Source organism: Trachemys scripta, chromosome 9, assembly GCF_013100865.1.
Source record: "Trachemys scripta elegans isolate TJP31775 chromosome 9, CAS_Tse_1.0, whole genome shotgun sequence".
Lineage (NCBI taxonomy): Eukaryota > Metazoa > Chordata > Testudines > Emydidae > Trachemys > Trachemys scripta.
The window spans coordinates 47,153,668-47,173,811 of record NC_048306.1 but is presented as its reverse complement, the minus strand read 5'-3'; the positions used below and the strand labels follow the sequence as shown (position 1 = coordinate 47,173,811).

Below are 20,144 nucleotides of genomic sequence, written 5' to 3'. Positions count from 1 at the left end.
CCCTGCCCGCCCTGCGATGGCCACAGCACAGGGTCCAGGGCTGGGGACCCCCCCATTTCCCAGCAGGTGATTGACGGCTCTACTCGGACCCGCCCATAGGATGATTGGCAGCTGAGAGAGGCCTTGGGACCTGCCTTGTAACTAGCGGCTGGTAAAGGCCTGAGGCTCTGCCCCCGCCGGGTGATTGATAGGAGGCGGCTCTGGTCCCGCCCCTCGGGGATGATTGGTAGGCAAGAGGGCTATAGCCCTGCCCCTCAGGGTGATTGGTAAGCGAGAGGGCTCTAGTCCCGCCTCTCGGGGTGATTGGTAGGGGAGGGGTTCTGGTCCCGCCCCGCGAGCTGATTAAGGGAGGGCGGAACTGGGCCTTAGGAGGAGCAGGAACTAGGAAGCGGGCTGTGGAGTCCCGGGCCGGGCCGGATGGATTTGTTCGGGGACTTCCCGGAGCCGGATCCCTCGGCAGCAGGTGAGCGTGGCCCCACATTTTCCCGCCGCAGGGGGCCGCGGCCGGGCCCGAGATCTCCCAGCGGGCCCTGCGCCCCTCTGGGCGGGGCCAGCCTCAGCAACCACTACCCTCGCCCCTCCCGGCCGCGGCGTGAGGTGAAGCCCCCGGGCCTGCCCCGCTCGGCCGCGCGGGGTGACGTTCCTGGGCCCATCCCTGTGTGGCCGGGTCCTCCTGCGCCGCGCTCACCCTTAGTGCTGCGGAAGGCCGCGGCGCGCTCCTCGGGTCGGCCTAAGTGGCTGGTTGTGGCGGGCAGCCGTGGGCGAGGGGTGGGCGGCCTGAGACCTGCGGCCTCCGCAGCCCCTGCTCGCTGAGGAAGGCGGGCGGACGTACCTGTGGGTGCTGAGCCAGGGTCCGCCCCGCCCCGGCTCTAGCCAGGGGACAGCTTCAGCCTGGCCCCCGCACCCGCCACCCCAGGGCGGGCGCAGACCCCAGTACCGACAGGTGCGACTGATCACGCCCTAAGGGTTGAATCTCGTCCTGCTGCCAATGGGATCCTGGCGCCTCCATCTCTGTGTCAGTGGCCCAGGGCTTGGCTTCGGCTGGGGGATCAGCCCGGGGCTGTTTGGTGTCGGGTAAAACTCCACTGCGCTGTGTGCGCGAGGAGAGGCAAAGTCAGAGAAGAGACCTACTGTATAGCGTCCTTCTAGATTTGCGGGGGAGAAAGGAGAGAAGAGGCAGAAATATAAGGCAGGGAGGGAGCGAAGGCAGGCTAGAGAGAGGTGGACATGGTCATTGAAGAAAACTCAAGGAAAAGGCACAGTATGATTGAATGCAATGCTCCTCCTGCCATTTTAACAATCATGTTATGCTGACCTAATAAAACAACCTTGACGAGATAGAGTGTAGGGCGACTTAGAGCTGTCCCTGTCAGTGTAAACACTGCATTGCTTAGGTTGCACCAAGTGTCTTCCAGGAGGTATCCCACATTGTCCATCCTGTGCACTCTGGTGAACATCCCTCTCCGTTAAAGCCCTGGAAAGTTTTGAATTCGCTCTTCCTGTTTGCACAGTATGGAAACCTCATATCAAATGCTGGTGACTGCTGTACTTACCTACATGCCTCCAGCTTCCATCCAGGACACATCACAGATCCATTGTCTACAGCCAAGCTCTAAGATACAACCGCATTTGCTCCAATCCCTCAGACAGAGACAAGCACTACAGGATCTCGATCAAGCATTCTTACAACTACAATACCCACCTGCTGAAGTGAAAAAACAGATTGACAGAGCCAGATGAGTATCCAGAAGTCACCTCTTACAAGACAGGCCCAACAAAGAAAATAACAGAACACCACTAGCTGTCACCTTCAGCCCCCAACTAAAACCTCTCCAGCGCATCATCAAAGATCTACAATCTATCCTGAAAGATGATCCCTCACTCTCTCAGATCTTGGGAGACAGACCTGTCCTCGCTTACAGACAACCCCCCACCCTGAAGCAAATACTCACCAGCAACCATAAACCACTGAACAAAAACACTGACCCAGGAACCTATCCTTGCAACAAAGCCTGATGCCAACTCTGTCCACATATCTATTCAAGTGACATCATCATAGGACCTAATCACATCAGCCATGCCATCAGGGGCTCGTTCACCTGCACATCTACCAATGTGATATGCCATCATGTGCCACCAATGCCCCTCTGCCATGTACATTGGCCAAACCGGGCAGTCTCTACTCAAAAGAATTAATGGACACAAATCTGACTGCAGGAATCATAACATTCAAAAACCAGTAGGAGAACACTTTAACCTGTCTGGTCACTCAATGACAGACCTGCAGGTGGCAATTTTGCAACAGAAAAGCTTCAAAAACAGACTCCAAGGAGAAACTGCTGAGCTTGAATTGATATGCAACTAGATACAATCAACTTAGACTTGAATAGAGACTGGGAATGGCTGAGCCATTACAAACATTGAATATATCTTCCCCGTGTAAGTATTCTCACACTTTTTATCAAACTGTCTGTACTGGGCTATCTTGATTATCACTTCAAAAGTTTTTTTTCCTCTTACTTAAATGGCCTTAAGACAACTCCTACCTTTTCATGCTCTCTGTATGTGTGTGTGTGTATATATATTTCCTCAATATATGTTCCATTCTATGCATCTGAAGAAGTGGGCTGTAGCCCACGAAAGCTTACGCTCAAATAAATTTGTTAGTCTCTAAGGTGTCACAAGTACTCCTGTTCTTTCTGCGGATACAGAGTAACACGGCTGCTACTCTGAAACCTGTGTGGAGTCTGTGGTTGATTTCCTGGGTCTGTGGAGAGAGGAAGCTGTGTAGGCACAACTCCACTCCAGCTGCAAGAACTTGCTCAGGGCATGGAGCAGAAGGGCTATGACAGGGACAGGCAGCTGTGCTGTGTAAAAAATCTGAAGAGCTGTGGCAGGCATAGTTGAAAGTAAGGGAGAAGTGTGGAGCTGCAGACATGGAGGAGGAGGCTGGGGGTCAGGGTGGTGGTGAATAACTCCCCTGTTGAGCTCCTCTTATGTGTTTATAGAGCACAGCAAAATACTGAAGAGCAGTGAAGGATCCATGCTTTCTGACATAGATGGCTGGCTCACAGGTTACCAGAGCAGTTGAAAAGCAGCTGGAAACCTAATAGGATGCCCATGGAATGATACACTAGAGGGGTAGGGATCGGATACAGAGGGACCTAGACAAATTAGAGGATTGGGCCGAAAAAAGCCTGATGAGGTTCAACAAGGACAAGTGCAGAGTCCTGCACTTAGGACGGAAGAATCCCATGCACTGCTACAGACTAGGGACCGAATGGCTAGGTAGCAGTTCTGCAGAAAAGGACCTAGGGGTCACAGTGGACGAGAAGCTGGATATGAGTCAATAGTGTGCTCTTGTTGCCAAGAAGGCTAACGGCATTTTGGGCTGTATAAGTAGGGGCATTGCCAGCAGATCGAGGAACGTGATTGTTCCCCTTTATTCGACATTGGTGAGGCCTCATCTGGAATACTGTGTCCAGTTTTGGGCCCCACACTACAAGAAGGATGTGGAAAAATTGGAAAGAGTCCAGCAGAGGGCAACAAAAATGATTAGGGGTCTGGAGCAAATGACTTATGAGGAGAGGCTGAGGGAACTGGGATTGTTTAGTCTCCAGAAGAGAAGAATGAGGAGGGATTTGATAGCAGCCTTCAACTACCTGAAGGAGGGTTCCAAAGAGGATGGAGCTCGGCTGTTCTCAGTGGTGGCAGATGACAGAACAAGGAGCAATGGTCTCAAGTTGCAGTGGGGGAGGTCCAGGTTGGATATTAGGAAAAACTATTTCACTAGGAGGGTGGTGAAGCCCTGGAATGCGTTACCTAGGGAGGTGGTGGAGTCTCCTTCCTGAGAGGTTTTTAAGGCCCGGCTTGACAAAGCCCTGGCTGGGATGATTTAGTTGGGAATTGGTCCTGCTTTGAGCAGGGGGTTGGACTAGATGACCTCTTGAGGTCCCTTCCAACCCTGATATTCTATGATGGGATTGAGAAACTCGTAACGTGTGACGCTAAACCTGACCCTGTGAGGCATTAAAAACCCTTTCCAAAACACCTTTTGGTCTGTTGCACAGTGGGATAGCTACTCATGGTGCACTGATCTCTTTATTGATGCAAGAGCTGCTACTATGGACACAAGGTGCATAGTGGGGGGGTGAGGCTCTGGCTGGAGGTGCATGCAGACTCTGGGTGGGGACAGGTTGGATAAAAATCAATGATTTTTTTTTAAATCAGATTTTTTTGATTGCTTTTTTCCTCAAAAAGCATATCTAAAGAGAAATACATTATAGCTCAGAAATATCTCATGGAATAGAGATTATAAATTTTATAGTACAAGACAAAATATTCATGTAATGTTTAAGAAAATTTGTAAATGAGTTCCAGTAGTTCATGGATTAGGGACCCAATTTTATGGGATTCCAGGGGCTTCTATACAGATTATTTAGATTAATCTTTCTATCTACCCAATGGGACTCAGTGCTCAGTCTGGAAGATACCATCAGAGAATGTTTTTTAAATAAATAATATATAGAGGTAAGAAATAACGGACCTCAACCCTATTGTCCCTCTGCAAATTTGTGTACACTGAATCAATCCCTTACCTCTCTCTAAAAGTGCAAAGTTTCAAAACGTTCAATGAATAGAAGATTGTTGGGGGCGGAATAGATCTGGACAAGAGGAGAAAAAGTCTGGAGATCAATGTGTGAAGGGAGGGGCAGGCGGTAGAAACAAAAGTGAAACTGTTTTGAGCAGCATATTCCAGAAGGCTTGAGGTCTTTCTGAGTGTAGCCTTCATTGGTTTGAGAACTACCATACCATTCTCTCACTAGTAGGGAAAACCTATAATGGCAGCAGGCTGTAAAAGAGACCAAGTTTGGGAATATTTTAATGAAGTTCCTCTACCTGTGGGTAAGACAGGCATGCATACAAAATGCAAACAGTGCAACAAAGAAATACAAGGTTTGGTTCCCAGAATGAAACAACATCATGAGAAGTGTTCCTTCTCAGGAGGAAGCTGTGTTGAAGATGATGAAAGGAACGTGTTTGAACATGCAGGATCTTCAGGTTGGTTAACTTTTTTATTTCATACTTCTTTCTTAAGGACTGCCTGTCTTCTTCCTTCTGGACTATTCTTGAATTCTCATGTTTGAGCAAAAAAAAATATAGTTGTTACTCTATGGTACTATCATTTTAGATGCAGTTGTGATTAAAAAAACAAATAGCTGAAATAGGCAGATCTTCCTTTTACAGTTTCACCTTTAAAGTAGTACTGAGTGTCAGTGACTGCAATGAGTAATACTAAATTAGCAGTATGGTAGTAATAATTAAATAACTGCATTGACTTACTTTGTTTAGGAGAATCCATCCACAACATACAGGGTTCTGAAGACTATCCACCTTCAAGATCACCATTATATAATTTGAAAGTTATCTGCCAATGATAGTGTTTCAGTCACATCATGTATATCACATAGCAACAGTATATCACCCTGTAGCAAAAAGAAAAGAAAGAGGGGGGGGGGGAATCTGTCATGCAGAAACAACCATATATAAATTTGTGATCAGAACCAGTAGATTATAAAAGAGGTAATTGATGAAAAACTTGCCCGGTTTGTTTAGGCAACAAACTCTCCTTTCCGTATGATTGCGAATCTATACTTCATTAACATGGTTCGGTCATTAAGACCAGGATACAGTCCACCCAACAGAGCAGATGTCACAGGCAAATTGCTGGATAAAGTGTATGAAAGAGAAATTGAGCAGTGTGCAAAAGGTCTAGAGAATGAAATTGTTAACCTGAGTCTTGATGGGTGGAGCAATGTCCACAATAATCCTGTTGTATGTGCTTGTGGGACAACAGAAGAAGGGAATGTCTTCCTTTCAGAAACAATTGATACATCAGGAATTGCACAGGGAGCAGAATACTTACAAGAAGTAGCAGTAAAAACTGTCACAAACTGAAAAAAAATTAAAATGTCTAATATGCAGCTTGGTCACAGACAATGCTGCAAGTGTATCCAAGATGAGAAGAAATTATTTAGAAGAGAGTCCCAAGCTAATAACATAAGATTGCAAGACTAGCCAAAGACTTCAGTGTTCCAGAAATAAAGGCTAATGTTGTTGAAATGGCAAAATACTTCCGTAACAACCACTTTGCAGCAGCTGCTCTGAAAAAAGTGGGAGGAACCAAGTGAACTCTCCCATAAGATGTGTGATGGAACTCAGTAGTGGACTGTTTTGAGCACTATATCAAGAACTGGCCTAATCTGATGACAGTTTGTGACCAAAATCATGAAAAAAATAATGGCACTGTCATTACCAAAGTTCTCAACATTGGGTTTAAGAGAAATGTTGAACAGATGCTGAGTACCCTGAAGCCGATTTCTATAACCTTGAACAAAATGCAGGGAAATAGCTGTTTTATTGCTGATGCTGTTGACATTAGGAAGGAACTGAGTGAGATCTTAAAAAGAGAAATATGCAATAACAAAATTACAAGCCTTAAAAAAACGACTGGGACTATTTCCAGCTAATTTTCTTGCAAATATTCTCAATACTTGGCACCAGGGTCAAACATTAACTGCTGAAAAAGAGGAGTTGGCTATGACCTGGACATCCAGCAATCATCCCTCCATAATGCCAACTGTAATAAATTTCAGAGCTAAGGGTGAACCATTCAAGAAATGTTTGCTGATGTTTTAAAGAAAGTCACACCAGTGACTTTAAGCATTTGGATTCAGAGACTGTTGACGTGATAATCTCACTTTTAATAGCAGTAGCTTCTTCTGCCGGTGTAGAAAGAATATTTTTTCCTTTGGACTAATTCATTCCAAATTGAGAAATCGTTTGGGATCCGAGAAAGCAGGAAAGCTTGTTTTTCTTTTCCAGATTATGAACAATCTGGAAAATGAAGGTGAAGACAACTGAGTTAGCTACATAAGCTAATATTTTAAGTTTCTCATGTTGAGATCATGGCTGACATAATCAATTTAACTTTTGGTTTTTTTAAATGTTTCATTAACTATTTTAGTTAAACAATTGTAACAAAAACAAACCTGATTTTAAAAAACTTGAATGTTTAACTAAATTCAAAAATTCCTATGCTTATTTAAAATATTATGTTTGCTGTTGAAGAAAAAAATCCAGAATATATAACGTTGTTTTAGTTAAATAAAACAATTTAAATGTCTGTCTGGTGATGTTCTCCTCCTAATACAGCATGGCAAGAAAATCCTCCAAATATTAATGACCGTTCACATCCCAGTGACTTCATAAATATCTGCTTCAATTACCTTTGGTAAATGAAATAACTAAACAATCATTCATTTTCTGATATAGCTGTAAAATTAATCTGAAAAGTTTTCAAAATAAATCACTTTAAAAATGTATAGTGTGTACCTTCTAAAAATGAAATCTACATCTATCTCTGAGTTGTGAAGAATATGTACTAAGGTTATAACAACCAACAAGAATGCACTTTTATGTAGAAATCCATGATTAAATTGAGTCTTCCTGACTAGTGATTTAAATCAAATCCATCGTAGCTGGGGATGAGGGGTTTGGGATGCAGGAGGTTGCTCTGGGCTTGGATCAAAGGGTTTGGTGGGCAATCAGGGCAGGCGGTTGGGGTGCAGGGGTGCGCTCAGGGGTGCAGGATCCCACACCACTTACCTGAAGTGACTCCTGGAAACAGTGGCCTGTCCCCCCTCCAGCTCCCACATGGAGGCAGGGCCATGCTGCTCTGTGCACTGCCCTGTCTGCAGGAACCACCCATTTGCCGTGGTTACCAGCCAATGGGAGCTGCAGAGCCTGCACTTGGGGCGGGGGCAGCATATAGAGACCCCTGGCTGCCCCTGTTTCCAGGAGCCGCGCGGAGCTGCTGCACGCGCAGAACAAGGCAAGCTTCCAACCCCGCTCTCCAGCAGGAGCTTGCTGGCCAGATTAAAAAGTCCAAGGGGCTGGATGCGGCCTGCAGGCCATAGTTTGCCCACCCCTTTGTTAGCATTATCCAATAAGAGTTAATGTCCTGTTGGAATTTTCGGCATAATAATGTCCTCAAAATATCATCTGTTTTGACTCTCTTCAAAATTGTGGATGTTTGGGTTGGTGAAAGGGATGCTAAATGTTTAAATCAGTTCTTAACCTTTACTGCAGCCTGCACCCCTTTGGTTCTCAAAAATATGTTCTCGCACCCCTTATCAAAAAGCATTGAAGTAGGTCAGTTCTTTAACCTAGATATATCATAACTAAAATAAATATATAATTCTTTCATTCTATAATTTTACAGTTAAAATTTAATGCCGTAATCGTTTAAAAATATATAATAATAAATACATAGGTTTGATGAAACAAAGTAGTTGTACTTTCATGCCTGTGCTTAATTTGTGTTTTCGATGATTTACCCTCTTAAAAAAAAAAAAAAAAAAAAATCTGGCATGTCTCGCACCCCTAGAAAGGGCATCTCGCACCCCAGGTTAAGAGCACTGGTTTAAATGTATGGGAAAATATGCATGTAGGTACTAGGCTTTTGTTTTTTATCTGGCACTGATCTACCATAGTGTTAGATAACACAGAATAGTCCCCCTTGGCCTGTAAATCTATTAATTTCTAAGGTATCTAGCCTGACCTGCATAACACAGGCCAAAGCACCTCACCTAATTCCTACATCAAGGCCATAACTCCCACTTCAGCTATAACATTTTAGAAAGATATCCTGTCTTAGCTTAAAGATGGCAAGTGATGGAGAATCCACCACATTCCTAGGTAAATTGTGCCAATGGCTAATTATCCTCACTTAACAATGTGCCTTATTTCTAGTCTGACTTGCCTAGCTTCAGCTTCCAATCATTGGATCTTGTTTTGCATTTTTCTGCTAAAATAGGGAGCTGACTGCTATCAGAAATCTCTTGTGCATGTACTTGTAGACTGTGATTAAGTTGCCTCTTAACCTTCTCTTTGATAAACTAAATAGATTAAGCTTTCAGACTGAAATGACTGACAAATCTCTGCAGTAACAGCTGTTATATCCTGGAGCAGTGCATTTATAAACTAGCGTTGTCATAGACAGAGAGGGGTTAACAATTCCATTCTGTGTGAATCACCCTGGTGCTCTGGTCATATTGTTACTGTTTTCTGATGGGTTTCAGGGACCGAAGCACTGAAAGGAGGATCTTTGCTTTTTGATGATCTCCCACCATCCAGCAGCTCAGGTAAGGAGATATAGCCTTCTCCCACATGCCTGACCTTTCCCTGCTTACAAATGCTTCGCTTCTTTTTCTACAATGGCTTGTCTAAAACCTATTTTTCACTTTGGTCACTAAATCAGTCTCCATCTTCGTGGCTAGGGATTTTTTTCATTTTTAGCTGAGAGGCTGGGAAATGTGTTAAATGTGCACACTATTTCATCTTCTGCAAGAGAGGGTAGAGAATCAAGACACTTTTGCGGGGAGGAGGGAGAATGATTTTTGTGAGCTTTTTTCCTGATACTGATCTAATCTTTTTCTCTCCCTCTACTTCCATTAGTTAAGCCATTCAATTTTCTGTTTCTTTCTAGTCCTTTCTGGATTTTGTGCATTTCCCTTTATCTTGCTTATTCTCCCCCCCCCTTCTGATTCTTTCCTTTTCCGTTTCCTGTCTCTGCCTTCATCTCTCTCTGGGATATTCTAAGCGTCCATATTTTGTCTATGTAGTCAGTCAGTACTACTATTTCAATGCTGGCCATGGATGCCTGAGAATAAACTAATTTAAACAAATGTGCGCTGCCAGAGAGCCACCAGTGCATCTTATGCCCATTTGTGTGTCCCATTTCCACTTCCATATTTTGTCCCTTGCCAAGGCTCTGTTTTTTCTCTTCCTCCCATCCTGCCCAACAACAGAGTGAATAGGACATAAATCCTAGAATATCAGGGTTGGAAGGGACCTCAGGAGGTCTAGTCCAACCCCCTGCTTAAAGCAGCACCAATCGCCAGACAGATTTTTACCCCAGTTCCCTAAATGACCCCCTCAAGGATTGAACTCTCAACCCTGGGTTTAGCAAGCCAATGCTCAAACCACTGAGCTATCCCTTCCCCCCAAATCCTTACCAGTGTTTCTCTTGCCAGTATTGCTGGAGAAGCACCATGTGCAGGAAAAGCAGCACAAATGGGATTTATTGTAGAAATCTCTTTAAGAGAAATTTTAAAAAATAAAGTGGGAGAACATGGGATTTCCATAATCTGGTTTTGAATTAAAACCCTTCTTGGATGTATTAGAAATTGGTCTCTCCATAGTTCAGCCCCACAGCATCTGCCATGGTAGACACTTATGCTATTGTCACTCTGCACATTTGGTATAAGCAAAATGTGTTGGGGAAATCCCCCATATAGTGGGTGTGGGTGTCTATGGATTTTTTGGTTTATGCTTAGTGTGCATATATAGCCTTTTGCACTAATGTTTATTAATATAAGAAAAATATCGTAGTACAAATTAAAAATGAGTGATTTTCAAAGGTGTTGCGCACCCACAGCTTCTCAGTAGCTTTGGAAAATCTGACCACTTATCACAAAATAATTTGGCCACATAATGGCTGCAGTGTCTGTACAAAATAAAAAATGAGGGAGGATTATACAAGATGGTGTAACAGCTTCTGTAGCCTGCCAAAACTCCTGTATGTGCATTTGTAAAAACTGTGGGTGAGTATTTAAGTGACACTTTGTTAACTTGGTGCTCTGTAGGGTCAGATTCTGCCCCTCTTAGTCATGTTGAGCGTACCTGATTATACACACAGTCCTACTGATTTAATGAGCATAAAGGGTGGAAGAATCCAACCCTTAGTCCTTTTTTCCATCATTTCTTTTATGGCAAATATTAGTTTTGATACCACATTTTATAGGAATTCAGAACTATTTTAATAACTTATTTGTATAATTATTGGTGTGGTTTTGTATTGTGTACCCATTGTGAAATATATTGGCGATTTACTAGAAGTCATTAAATCCACTTTACTGGGTGTGTATTTTGTCAAGAAAAATAAACATGTAAACGTATCCCAGACAGGATTTGAGCTCAAGGCCAACTGCTTCCTTAAGTGCATATGCATTTCAGGTGTTCTGATAAGTCACCAGAGTGATACTCCTGGGGAATTCTGTGCATCTGCGGACAGGCATAATTCATCTGTCTCGCATTATTTTGTAGTTTTCTGCATAAAAAATATTTTGCCTAAGAAGTGCTGTACTTCTAATCTGCTGTGGTGCCAGAACAGCCAGCTGTGTTCATGCCTGCTGTTCTAGTGCCATAGCGGCCTCTGGTGGGCAAAAGGCACAATTGCAGCACTTCTTAGGCAAAATGTATCTTATGCAGGAAAATACAAAATTCTATGCCCAGTGCTGCAGAATTCCTCCAGGAGTAGGGTTCATCATAGCACCCTGCCCACGGAGCCAGGTTAGGACAAAGTGGGACACACAAGGCTGCTGGCGGGTGTCACAGACTGGGGTTCAGTGTGTCCCGTTCTCTCCCTCCCCAACTAGCCAGACTGGAGCATGGACCAGTGGGGTGACAGTGTTGAGCCTGGGTATGGGGAAGGGGGGCTGCAGAGAGCCAGCAGGATGAGAGGTGCAGGGACAGGGGCAGATGTGCCTGATTGAATGGGAGAAGCTTGGGGTCAGCCTGGGTCTGCATGGGGGAGGCTTCCCAACACCCTAACAATCCCACCCTTCCGTGCCTTCCCCCCCAAGGAAAACCTCACACCTAGCACCCTCCAGATTCACTCCTAGGCTCCTTCCCTCTCCCTCAGCTCTTCCATTACTCCTGCCTCCGCCGAGCCTGTGTACTGCTTCTGACAGGTGCAGGAAATACAGTTCTGTATTGTAATTTAAATGAATTACACAAAGTTCTGTATTAATATGCCTTGTAAGGAATATGTCAAAAAAATTACCAGAATCTTTTTTTCTTTTTTTGGTCTGTATTGTTACAGACATGCTTGCTGACAGATATTTTGAAATAAATTACCAAAATAATTGTAACTAGCATGATCATATTGTTGTTTTGACAAAATATGGAGAATTTTTAATGTCTTGGTGCAGAATTCCCCCAGGAGTAAGAGAGAGCCCAGATAAGTTGAATTGGTCATTGTTTTGTTAGTTCAACAGTAAGTAGAAAAGACTCCCTTTTTGGTCATATATTTTTTTCTTCCCATTAAAATGACTGTGGGAGATCTGCACAGAATTATAACCTGAATAACATGCTGAAGTATGACCTACTTCAGGCAATTCACTGGCGTTCATTTCCAGTTCAAATATATATTGTCGTAGTTGTAATGTTTTTCTACCCTCTAACTTAGTTAGGCCCCAATTGTGCAAAGACTTAAACCTGACTGACTTTATGGAACTATTCATGATGTGTAATGTTAATCAGACAAGTCACATTCCTTAAAGGTAAGCATGTGTAAGCTTTCATTATAGTGGCTAAGGCCCACTCCTGCATTCTTTGAACTCCATACCATATTCGCATAACTAAAAAGAAATATCTCAACAAGAAGCCTTCTTTCTGTTTGTTTGGAAGTTAACCAATAATCAGTTGAGGCTGAACATTTTTAAGGGGATATCACCAACTTGAAAAATCCCATTTCTGCCTGAAGAGGGTTTTTTTATTTTACCTGTTGTAGTTACAAGTAACAAATAGGATTATTGTAACTGGGTGAAGTTAAGATTTTTTTCTCTTTTTAGTTTTTGTGCTTTTTACAGCACTTTGTATAGTCCGCTTTGCTGTTTTTCCCCCCATATAGCTATATTTACCTTGCTGAAAATATCTTCAAACACCAAAAGAGGAGCAGAAAAACTCTTGAATTTTTAAAAAATAAATAATCAGCACCTATTATTTAAACGGTGCTCACTGGAGTTTTTTAAAATAGTCAGCATTGCAGTATTTGTTTGATAGGATTCCTTTCTCCAAGTAACATATTGTGAATAATCATGAGGTCGTAGCTCTTAATCATACATGACATCAGATGGTTGTAAGGACATGAACATCTACTAGCTATTTGCTGTGAACTGAAAGCCACAGGCTTCCAGCATCTTAGAAATGCTCAGTAGGGTAGATGGATGTGGTTCAGAAGAAAAAGCCCTGGTTAGTAGAAAAGGAAGAGAGCAAAATGGGAGAAGAACTGAGGTGTACTTCAGATCTGTGAGGAATTCAAAGTACTTAGAACATCAGTGATAAAGATGCAGATTTCTTCAGTTTGCCATTTCAGTGTCTCCTCTGCTAAAGGCCATTGGTCTGCATGTAAATACTTAGCAGTGTTATCTGAAATAACCTAATAGAATCTCTGTCCCTTCATTTCCTACAATATTGAAGGTTTCTAAATGAATCATTTTAACTCTTGTAAATCAGAAGTGTTTTAGCTAGAAATCCTTACAAAGGAGTTCTGACTATTTCCAGGAAAGTGGCAGTTTCTGTCTTGTGCAGTAACAGTCTATAGTTAGGGTGGAGGGGTTCATTTGGGGCAAGGATTGTTCTAGAATAATGGGGCATTCCTTTTCTTCCTGTAAATAATTTTTCAAGTGTGTTCTGACTCTGCTCTGATGTGTTTTAGGGAAAGAAGCACAAACAGGGCCTTTGCTTTTTGATGATCTTCCACCCATCAGCAGTGCTGACTCAGGTATGAGGACTCTAATCATTGTCTTGGCATCTGCCTAGCTTGTTTGCATCAGCATCTCTTCTCACACTGAGATTGTAAACCCTTTTTATTATACATAAGTATAAGATAAACATGTACATATTCTGGAAGATTTTGAGTGTCCATCTTCTTCCTCCTCACTCATTTCTTCAACTAATATAAATGGCTATCTTAATATGGATCTTTCATATTTTTTGAAATGTTAACATGGGGCATATTAAAAACATCAACATAAGGCCTAGGGCCTCCCACTGTCTGCTAATCATTGTTTTATATCTTGGAGAGGTACACATTTAAACTGATCTGGTCTGAGTAAGCTGACATTTTGTAGCCTTCACACATCTGTTGGACATGATCAGAATTCTGCTCATGGGGTTGAGGCACTCAATTTACATTTGTTGACTGTTTTCTTGTGTTTCAGGGACAGGAGGACCTTTGCTCTTTGATGATCTCCCACCAGCCAGCAGTGGTGACTCAGGTAAGGGACTTGTAACAGCCTTCATGAGGGTCCCTCCATACATGTCTTTTCTCGTGGAATTTGTCAACTTAGCTTGTCATACTGGGATTGTGATTCATCTTGTTCTTTCCAACAAACTTGCCTGTATCTTGGTGAGTATTTAGGCTCTTGTACTGGTAGTGGAGACTTATTCATGTAACTAAAAATCTAAGGTTTCAGAGTAGCAGCCGTGTTAGTCTGTATCCGCAAAAAGAACAGGAGTACTTGTGGCACCTTAGAGACTAACAAATTTATTAGAGCATAAGCTTTCGTGGACTACAGCCCACTTCTTCGGATGGGCTGTAGTCCACGAAAGCTTATGCTCTAATAAATTTGTTAGTCTCTAAGGTGCCACAAGTACTCCTGTTATTTTTGCTAAAAATCTAAGCTCATCAAACATGGGTCTATCTGCAGAAGTACGTACATGCATCAGTTCCTGCTAGCTGACTCCATAACATCTCTGATGTCCTTGAAAGACTGCAGATAATGGGTTTTATAATACAGTAGTTCTCAACCAGGGGTATGCAGAGATCTTCCAGGAAGTACATCAACTCCTCTAGATATTTGTCTAGTTTTACAACAGGCTACATAAAAAGCACTAGCAAAGTCAGTACAAACTAACATTTCATACAGACAATGACTTGTTTATACACTGAAATGTAAGTACAATATTTATATTCCAATTGATTTATTTGATATTTATATGGCAAAAATGAGAAAATAAGCAATGTTTCAGTACTAGTGTGCTGTGACACTATTGTATTTTTATGTCGGATTTTGTAAGCAAGCACTTTTAAAGTGATGTGAAATTTGGGGGTACAGAATACAAATCAGACTCCTGAAGGGGATACAGTAGTCTGGAAAGGTTGAGAGCCACTGTTGTACTATATGCTTTTTGGAGGTTGGAATGAACTTAGGGCTCTCTAAAGTGAAAAGTGTAAAGAGCACTTGCTATAGTTACACAGGCTGCAGTTAAGCACTATACAAGCTTCTTACAGCATTGCCACTGTGACTTGATCCTGGCCAAAACTGCCTACTGCTGTTAGAGTAACTTAAAGCTAGACTGCCAGATTTGCCAAATTTTCATCATGTACACAGCTAGTCATTAGGGACTAGGAGGAGACTCATTCTATGAGCACTGAATCCACTGTCACTTCAGATTCCATGCTAATTATGTTTCTACCTCATCACTCCTGACTTTATTTTGTAATCCATCCTGTCTCTTATATATCTTCTATATAAGAGTAGTATTGTCTGTCCTAGAAAGTAGTAACAATCCTTTTCATGCATGATAGACTTGTTGCAAAAACTAGAAATTCCTCTGCTTCAAACTTTTGGTTTTAACATATCGAAGCATTCAACCCAGATCAGTCTGGTAACTAGGAAACTAATGACAAGGCCAAAGTGGGGGAGAGGGGAGTCTGCCAACCAAAATTTACCAGACTGTAGTAGTACTGTAGGTCCGTAATACTTCAGTGTAAAAGGAATTGTTCTCTTCAATGTAAGAGGTGAGTGATTCCCATAAATAAAAACAGAAAAGGGCAGAAAACACTTCTGCAAAGTCTTCAGATACCTGTATTTTTGCTGTCTTCTAGCTTCACGCATCACTGAGCAGGTCTCAGCAGTAGGGAATCATGGGAAAGGAGAGAAGAGGAAAGTCTCAGAGGAAGAGAAGAACGGCCGTGAAGAACTTGTGGAAAAGAAAGTTTGTAAAGGTTTTCAGACAGTTTGAAAACAAATGTACTCTGTTTTGTACTCTTTACGTTGGGTTGAGTAAGTCCAGATCAAAGCTGATCTCTGGTTCCTCAGTACACTTTCTATGGTTATTCTAAGAAATGAAGTGTGTTGCCTGCTGGCAGAGTTCATACTTAGATCCCAGAGTTTGGATGCATCCCCTAAGTATGTTCTTATTAATTTGGGGGGCTATTAGCAGTTGTGATGAACCAGCCCAGAAGTATAATAGTGGGTACTTTCACAACCGTGCATAGACCTACAGTCAGAGCACAAGTCCTGGAGTAGCAGAGATGGAAGTGACTGTTTGACTCCTGGCAGAGTGGTTCAGACCACCTTGCCACGCTAGCATCTTGTCACTCCATCAAATGGTTGCAATAAAAAGAGAACTCCTGAGAAAAATGGCTTAACCTTTCACATCTGGCTTGCTTGCTTTTTGGTGCAGATGTGTAAGACACAGTAGTGATACAGATTTCCTAACATTGCACTAGGCTTTGAGAACTGGATGTGTACAGTAGGTTCAAACTAAGATAAATTTGATTGAAACAACATTTGGTTTAGCGTTTTTATCTATTGTTAGCAGCCTCATTACAGATTTACTGTTTCATCAAGAGCAGGAGTCTCAAACTCAGTTTACCTTAGGGCCAGTGCCAGTCCTCAGATCCTCCCAGGAGGCCAATGTCACTCATGCCGCCCAGAACCCACCCCCCAAAAACTCTGCCCTCCCACCTGCCTAAGGCTCTGTGATGGAGTTTGGGTGGGGGTGGAGGTGCAGGCTTAGGTCAGGGGTGCAGTGCTTGCCTGGGGCTCCGGGGCATGCCAGGGGGCCTCTGTGCGCTTCTGCCCCCAGGCACTGCCCCCACAGCATCCCATTGGCCGCAGGGGCAGTCGGGGCAGGAGCAGCGTGTGGAGGCACAGCCCCACCCTGCCCCTGGGCCGCAGGGAGGCACTGGCAGCCACTGGAGCGAGCAGGCAGACGCTGCTCAGCTCCGCTGCGCTGCCAGGGCCCCTGAGGGGGGCAGCAGGTGTGGCCAAGGGAGAGACCCAGCCCCAAAACTGCTGGAGCCCCACGGGCCACATTGGGGAGGCTTGCAGGCCGCAGATGGGAGTTTGAGACCCCTGATCAAGAGAGTTTCCATGGAGTGCATCCCTCTCCTGGTCGTGCAATATCCCAGTCTGATGTAGCTTTAGCACTCAAGCTTGGTTGCCCTGATTCAAAAGGATGCAAACTGCCTTACAGTTTCCGATGTTGGGGACACTTAATACTAGTGTCACAAAGCATGTCACTTTCAGCAAAAGGTTCCAAAAGCTGACCCTTTTTTAAAAAAAACACTTTAATTTCAAGTACAGCCCATGCAGGGCAAGACATGCTTCTTGTCATGGTACCATGGGATTTTTCAGAATCTTGCATAGAGCAAAATGATCACAAGTTTGTAAATCAGGCTTAGGAGACAGAGGAGTTTCATGTGTGTAATCTTGCTTTGTTTCTCACTAGCATCTGGAGGCATCTTTGGACTGAAAGGTTATATGGCAGAGAGGAAAGGTGAACGAGAGGAGATGCAGGATGCACATGTCATCTTGAATGACATCACTGAGGAGTGCAGACCCCTTCCCCCTCAAATGTAAGTAGGCCAGACCTCTGGGGCCAGGGAGTAACATTGTAGTAGAATGGAGTCATGACAAGAAGATGAAAGAGCTCCCATTAAATTTGCCTGAGCTCTTGACAATGATCCCTCACTCTGAGCAACTACTGCTCATGACTAAATATTGCTTTGTGTGGTGGCGTGGGTGATCTGGATTGTATTCCTAGCTCTGCCACTGACATTGAGAAAATCATGTAAGGTTTGATGATGCAAAAGGTACCTCGTTTGTTAGGTGGTCCACATCAGGTGCCTAAGACCTGACTTTTTTCTTTTTATTTATTTATTTTCCCCATGAAGTCCTGAGTACCCACCACTCCTGTTGACTTCAGTAGAAGTCAACTCCTCCTTGTACCTCTGGATATCAGACCCAAGATACTTGAAGGCTCTGAAATTGAGTATAGCTGTTTAAGCCTTGCCTTTGGGGTTTCACAGCAGTTAAAATCCCAATTGTGGCAGTGATGAGGAGCTTGGATACTTGTAGAAGAGAAGCCATCAGGTATCAAACACTCAATTTAAATTAACTATACCTTTCAGATGATTAGAGGGGAAGTGGTGGAATGTATCATTTTTAAAAACAACACGGACAGGCCATAAAAGGTTATTTAAAAACATTCTTTTAAAGCTAAATATGTGATCTAAAGCTTGTAGAACAAAAGGCAATTTGAAAATAGTATGTCCCCATGTCTCTTGTGTATTGCACAGCTATGTTGCACTGACATCTGTGAATAGCAAATTCTGAAATTGTTGGAGAGAGGTTCCAGAGTTGGAGTGCCCATGAGGTGGAATGTTTAGCTGCTGTTAAATGTAGCTGGGGGCCAAAGCCTCTTTTCCTTTCCTTCATTTCCTGGGGGAGGTGGGGAAACTTTTAGTACTCATACATGCTAGCTCTACACTTTTTAGAGGAAACACTGCATTTTCTTTTCCAGTACAGGTTGGGAGAGGTGCTAGGGACACAAGCCTCTTTACTAAATCTTAGCTTCTGGTTGATACCAGCCGTTTCACAGCTAGTTTTCATTAATGTTTCTTCCTTTGCAGAACCCGTGTCTCATACTTTGCCGTTTTTGATGGCCATGGGGGAGTTCGAGCTTCAAAATTTGCAGCACAGAATCTGCACCAAAACCTGATTAGGAAATTTCCTAAAGGTAAGAGAGGGCCATGTGCATCATCTTTCATTCCTTATGACTTGTGCTGTGGTATGTCCACTAAGAAATGACTTTGGACAGCCAGAGTCAGGGACATAGATGTGTGTGGAGTATTGGGCGGTCATGCCTCTAGGATAGGTGAGGTGTGATAAATTGTTGAGCAGATTTGTGAGGTTATCAAGCCAAAAGCCGTAACAGTGTTAGCTAGATTAGGCAAGTTCTATGAAATAGAGCAGATCTGTGAATATGGCTGAGGAAAATAATAGCGTTACAATAGGTGTCCCTTGTCTTCAAGGGTGAATAACTAGGCTATGTTATACAAACTGGCCATGTGCTTTTATACCTGAATCTTTGGCAGTTGGGCACATGGGCCATGTCTGCCCTACGTAAGTAACATGCGTGCAATGTCACCTGTTTATGCATGTCAGACTAGTGAGGAAGGGGGCAGGGATTAGATGAGCATGGTGTTTCAAAAGGAGCATGCGCCACTTTCTCTTGTGACAGGAGAGGTAGTCAGTGTGGAGAAAACAGTGAAGAGATGCCTTCTGGACTCTTTCAAACATACAGATGAGGAGTTCCTGAAGCAGGCCTCCAGTCAGTAAGTATAAATGTCCTCCAGAGCTACTTGTAACTATTAAAAATGTTTCTCTCTCCCAGACCCCAATTCTGAGTTGTACCTCCTGAGTGGTACAGCCAGAAGGTGCAACTCCTACATTGGGGCAAAGAACGTAAGAATGGCCTTACTGGGTCAGACCAAACGTCCATCCAGCCCAGTATCCTGTCTACCAACAGTGGCCAATGCCAGGGGCCCCAGAGGGAGTGAACCTAACAGGTAATGATCAAGTGATCTCTCTCCTGTTGTCCATCACCACCCTCTGACAGAGGCTAGGGACACCATTCCTTACCCATCCTGGCTAATAGCCATTAATGGACTTAACCTCCAAGAATTTATCCAGTTCTCTTTTAAACCCTATTATAGTCCTAGCTTTCACAACCTCCTCAGGCAAGGGGTTCCACAAGTTGACTGTGTGTTGTGTGAAGAACTTCCTTTTATTTGTTTTAAACCTGCTGTCCATTACTTTCATTTGGTGGCCTCTAGTTCTTCTATTATGGGAACAAGCAAATAACTTTTCCTTATTCACTTTCTCCACACCACTCATGATTTTATATACCTCTATCATATCCCCCCCCCCTTAGTCTCCTCTTTTCCAAGCTGAAAAGTCCTAGCCTCTTTAATCTCTCCTCATATGGGACCCGTTCCAAACCCCTAATCATTTTAGTTGCCTTTCTCTGAACCTTTTCTAATGCCAGCATATCTTTTTTGAGATGAGAAGACCACATCTGTATGCAGTGCAGTATTCAAGATGTGGGCATACCATGGATTTATATGAGGGCAAGAAGATATTCTGCGTCTTTTTCTCTATCCCTTTTTTTTTAATGATTCCTAACATCCTGTTTGCTTTTTTGACCACTGCTGCACACTG

The 20,144-nt window shown here is 43.3% G+C and overlaps 1 protein-coding gene across 2 annotated transcripts in view; it reads left to right on the top strand.

Annotated features, from left to right (window-relative positions):
* The first annotated feature begins 322 nt into the window (after nucleotides 1–322).
* Nucleotides 323–20,144, top strand: part of ILKAP (ILK associated serine/threonine phosphatase) — a 38,757-nt gene continuing 18,935 nt past the window's right edge. Inside the window, exons 1-8 of one of the 2 annotated variants that reach the window (XM_034781094.1) lie at nucleotides 323–463; nucleotides 9,144–9,206; nucleotides 13,565–13,630; nucleotides 14,070–14,126; nucleotides 15,740–15,859; nucleotides 17,371–17,497; nucleotides 18,554–18,660; nucleotides 19,165–19,258. In XM_034781094.1, the coding sequence (XP_034636985.1) occupies nucleotides 418–463; nucleotides 9,144–9,206; nucleotides 13,565–13,630; nucleotides 14,070–14,126; nucleotides 15,740–15,859; nucleotides 17,371–17,497; nucleotides 18,554–18,660; nucleotides 19,165–19,258 (680 nt within the window). In that variant the 5' untranslated portion in view covers nucleotides 323–417. Of the gene's footprint in view, nucleotides 464–9,143; nucleotides 9,207–13,564; nucleotides 13,631–14,069; nucleotides 14,127–15,739; nucleotides 15,918–17,370; nucleotides 17,498–18,553; nucleotides 18,661–19,164; nucleotides 19,259–20,144 lie in introns of those variants that run through there. The other variant, XM_034781095.1, reaches the window with a different exon arrangement.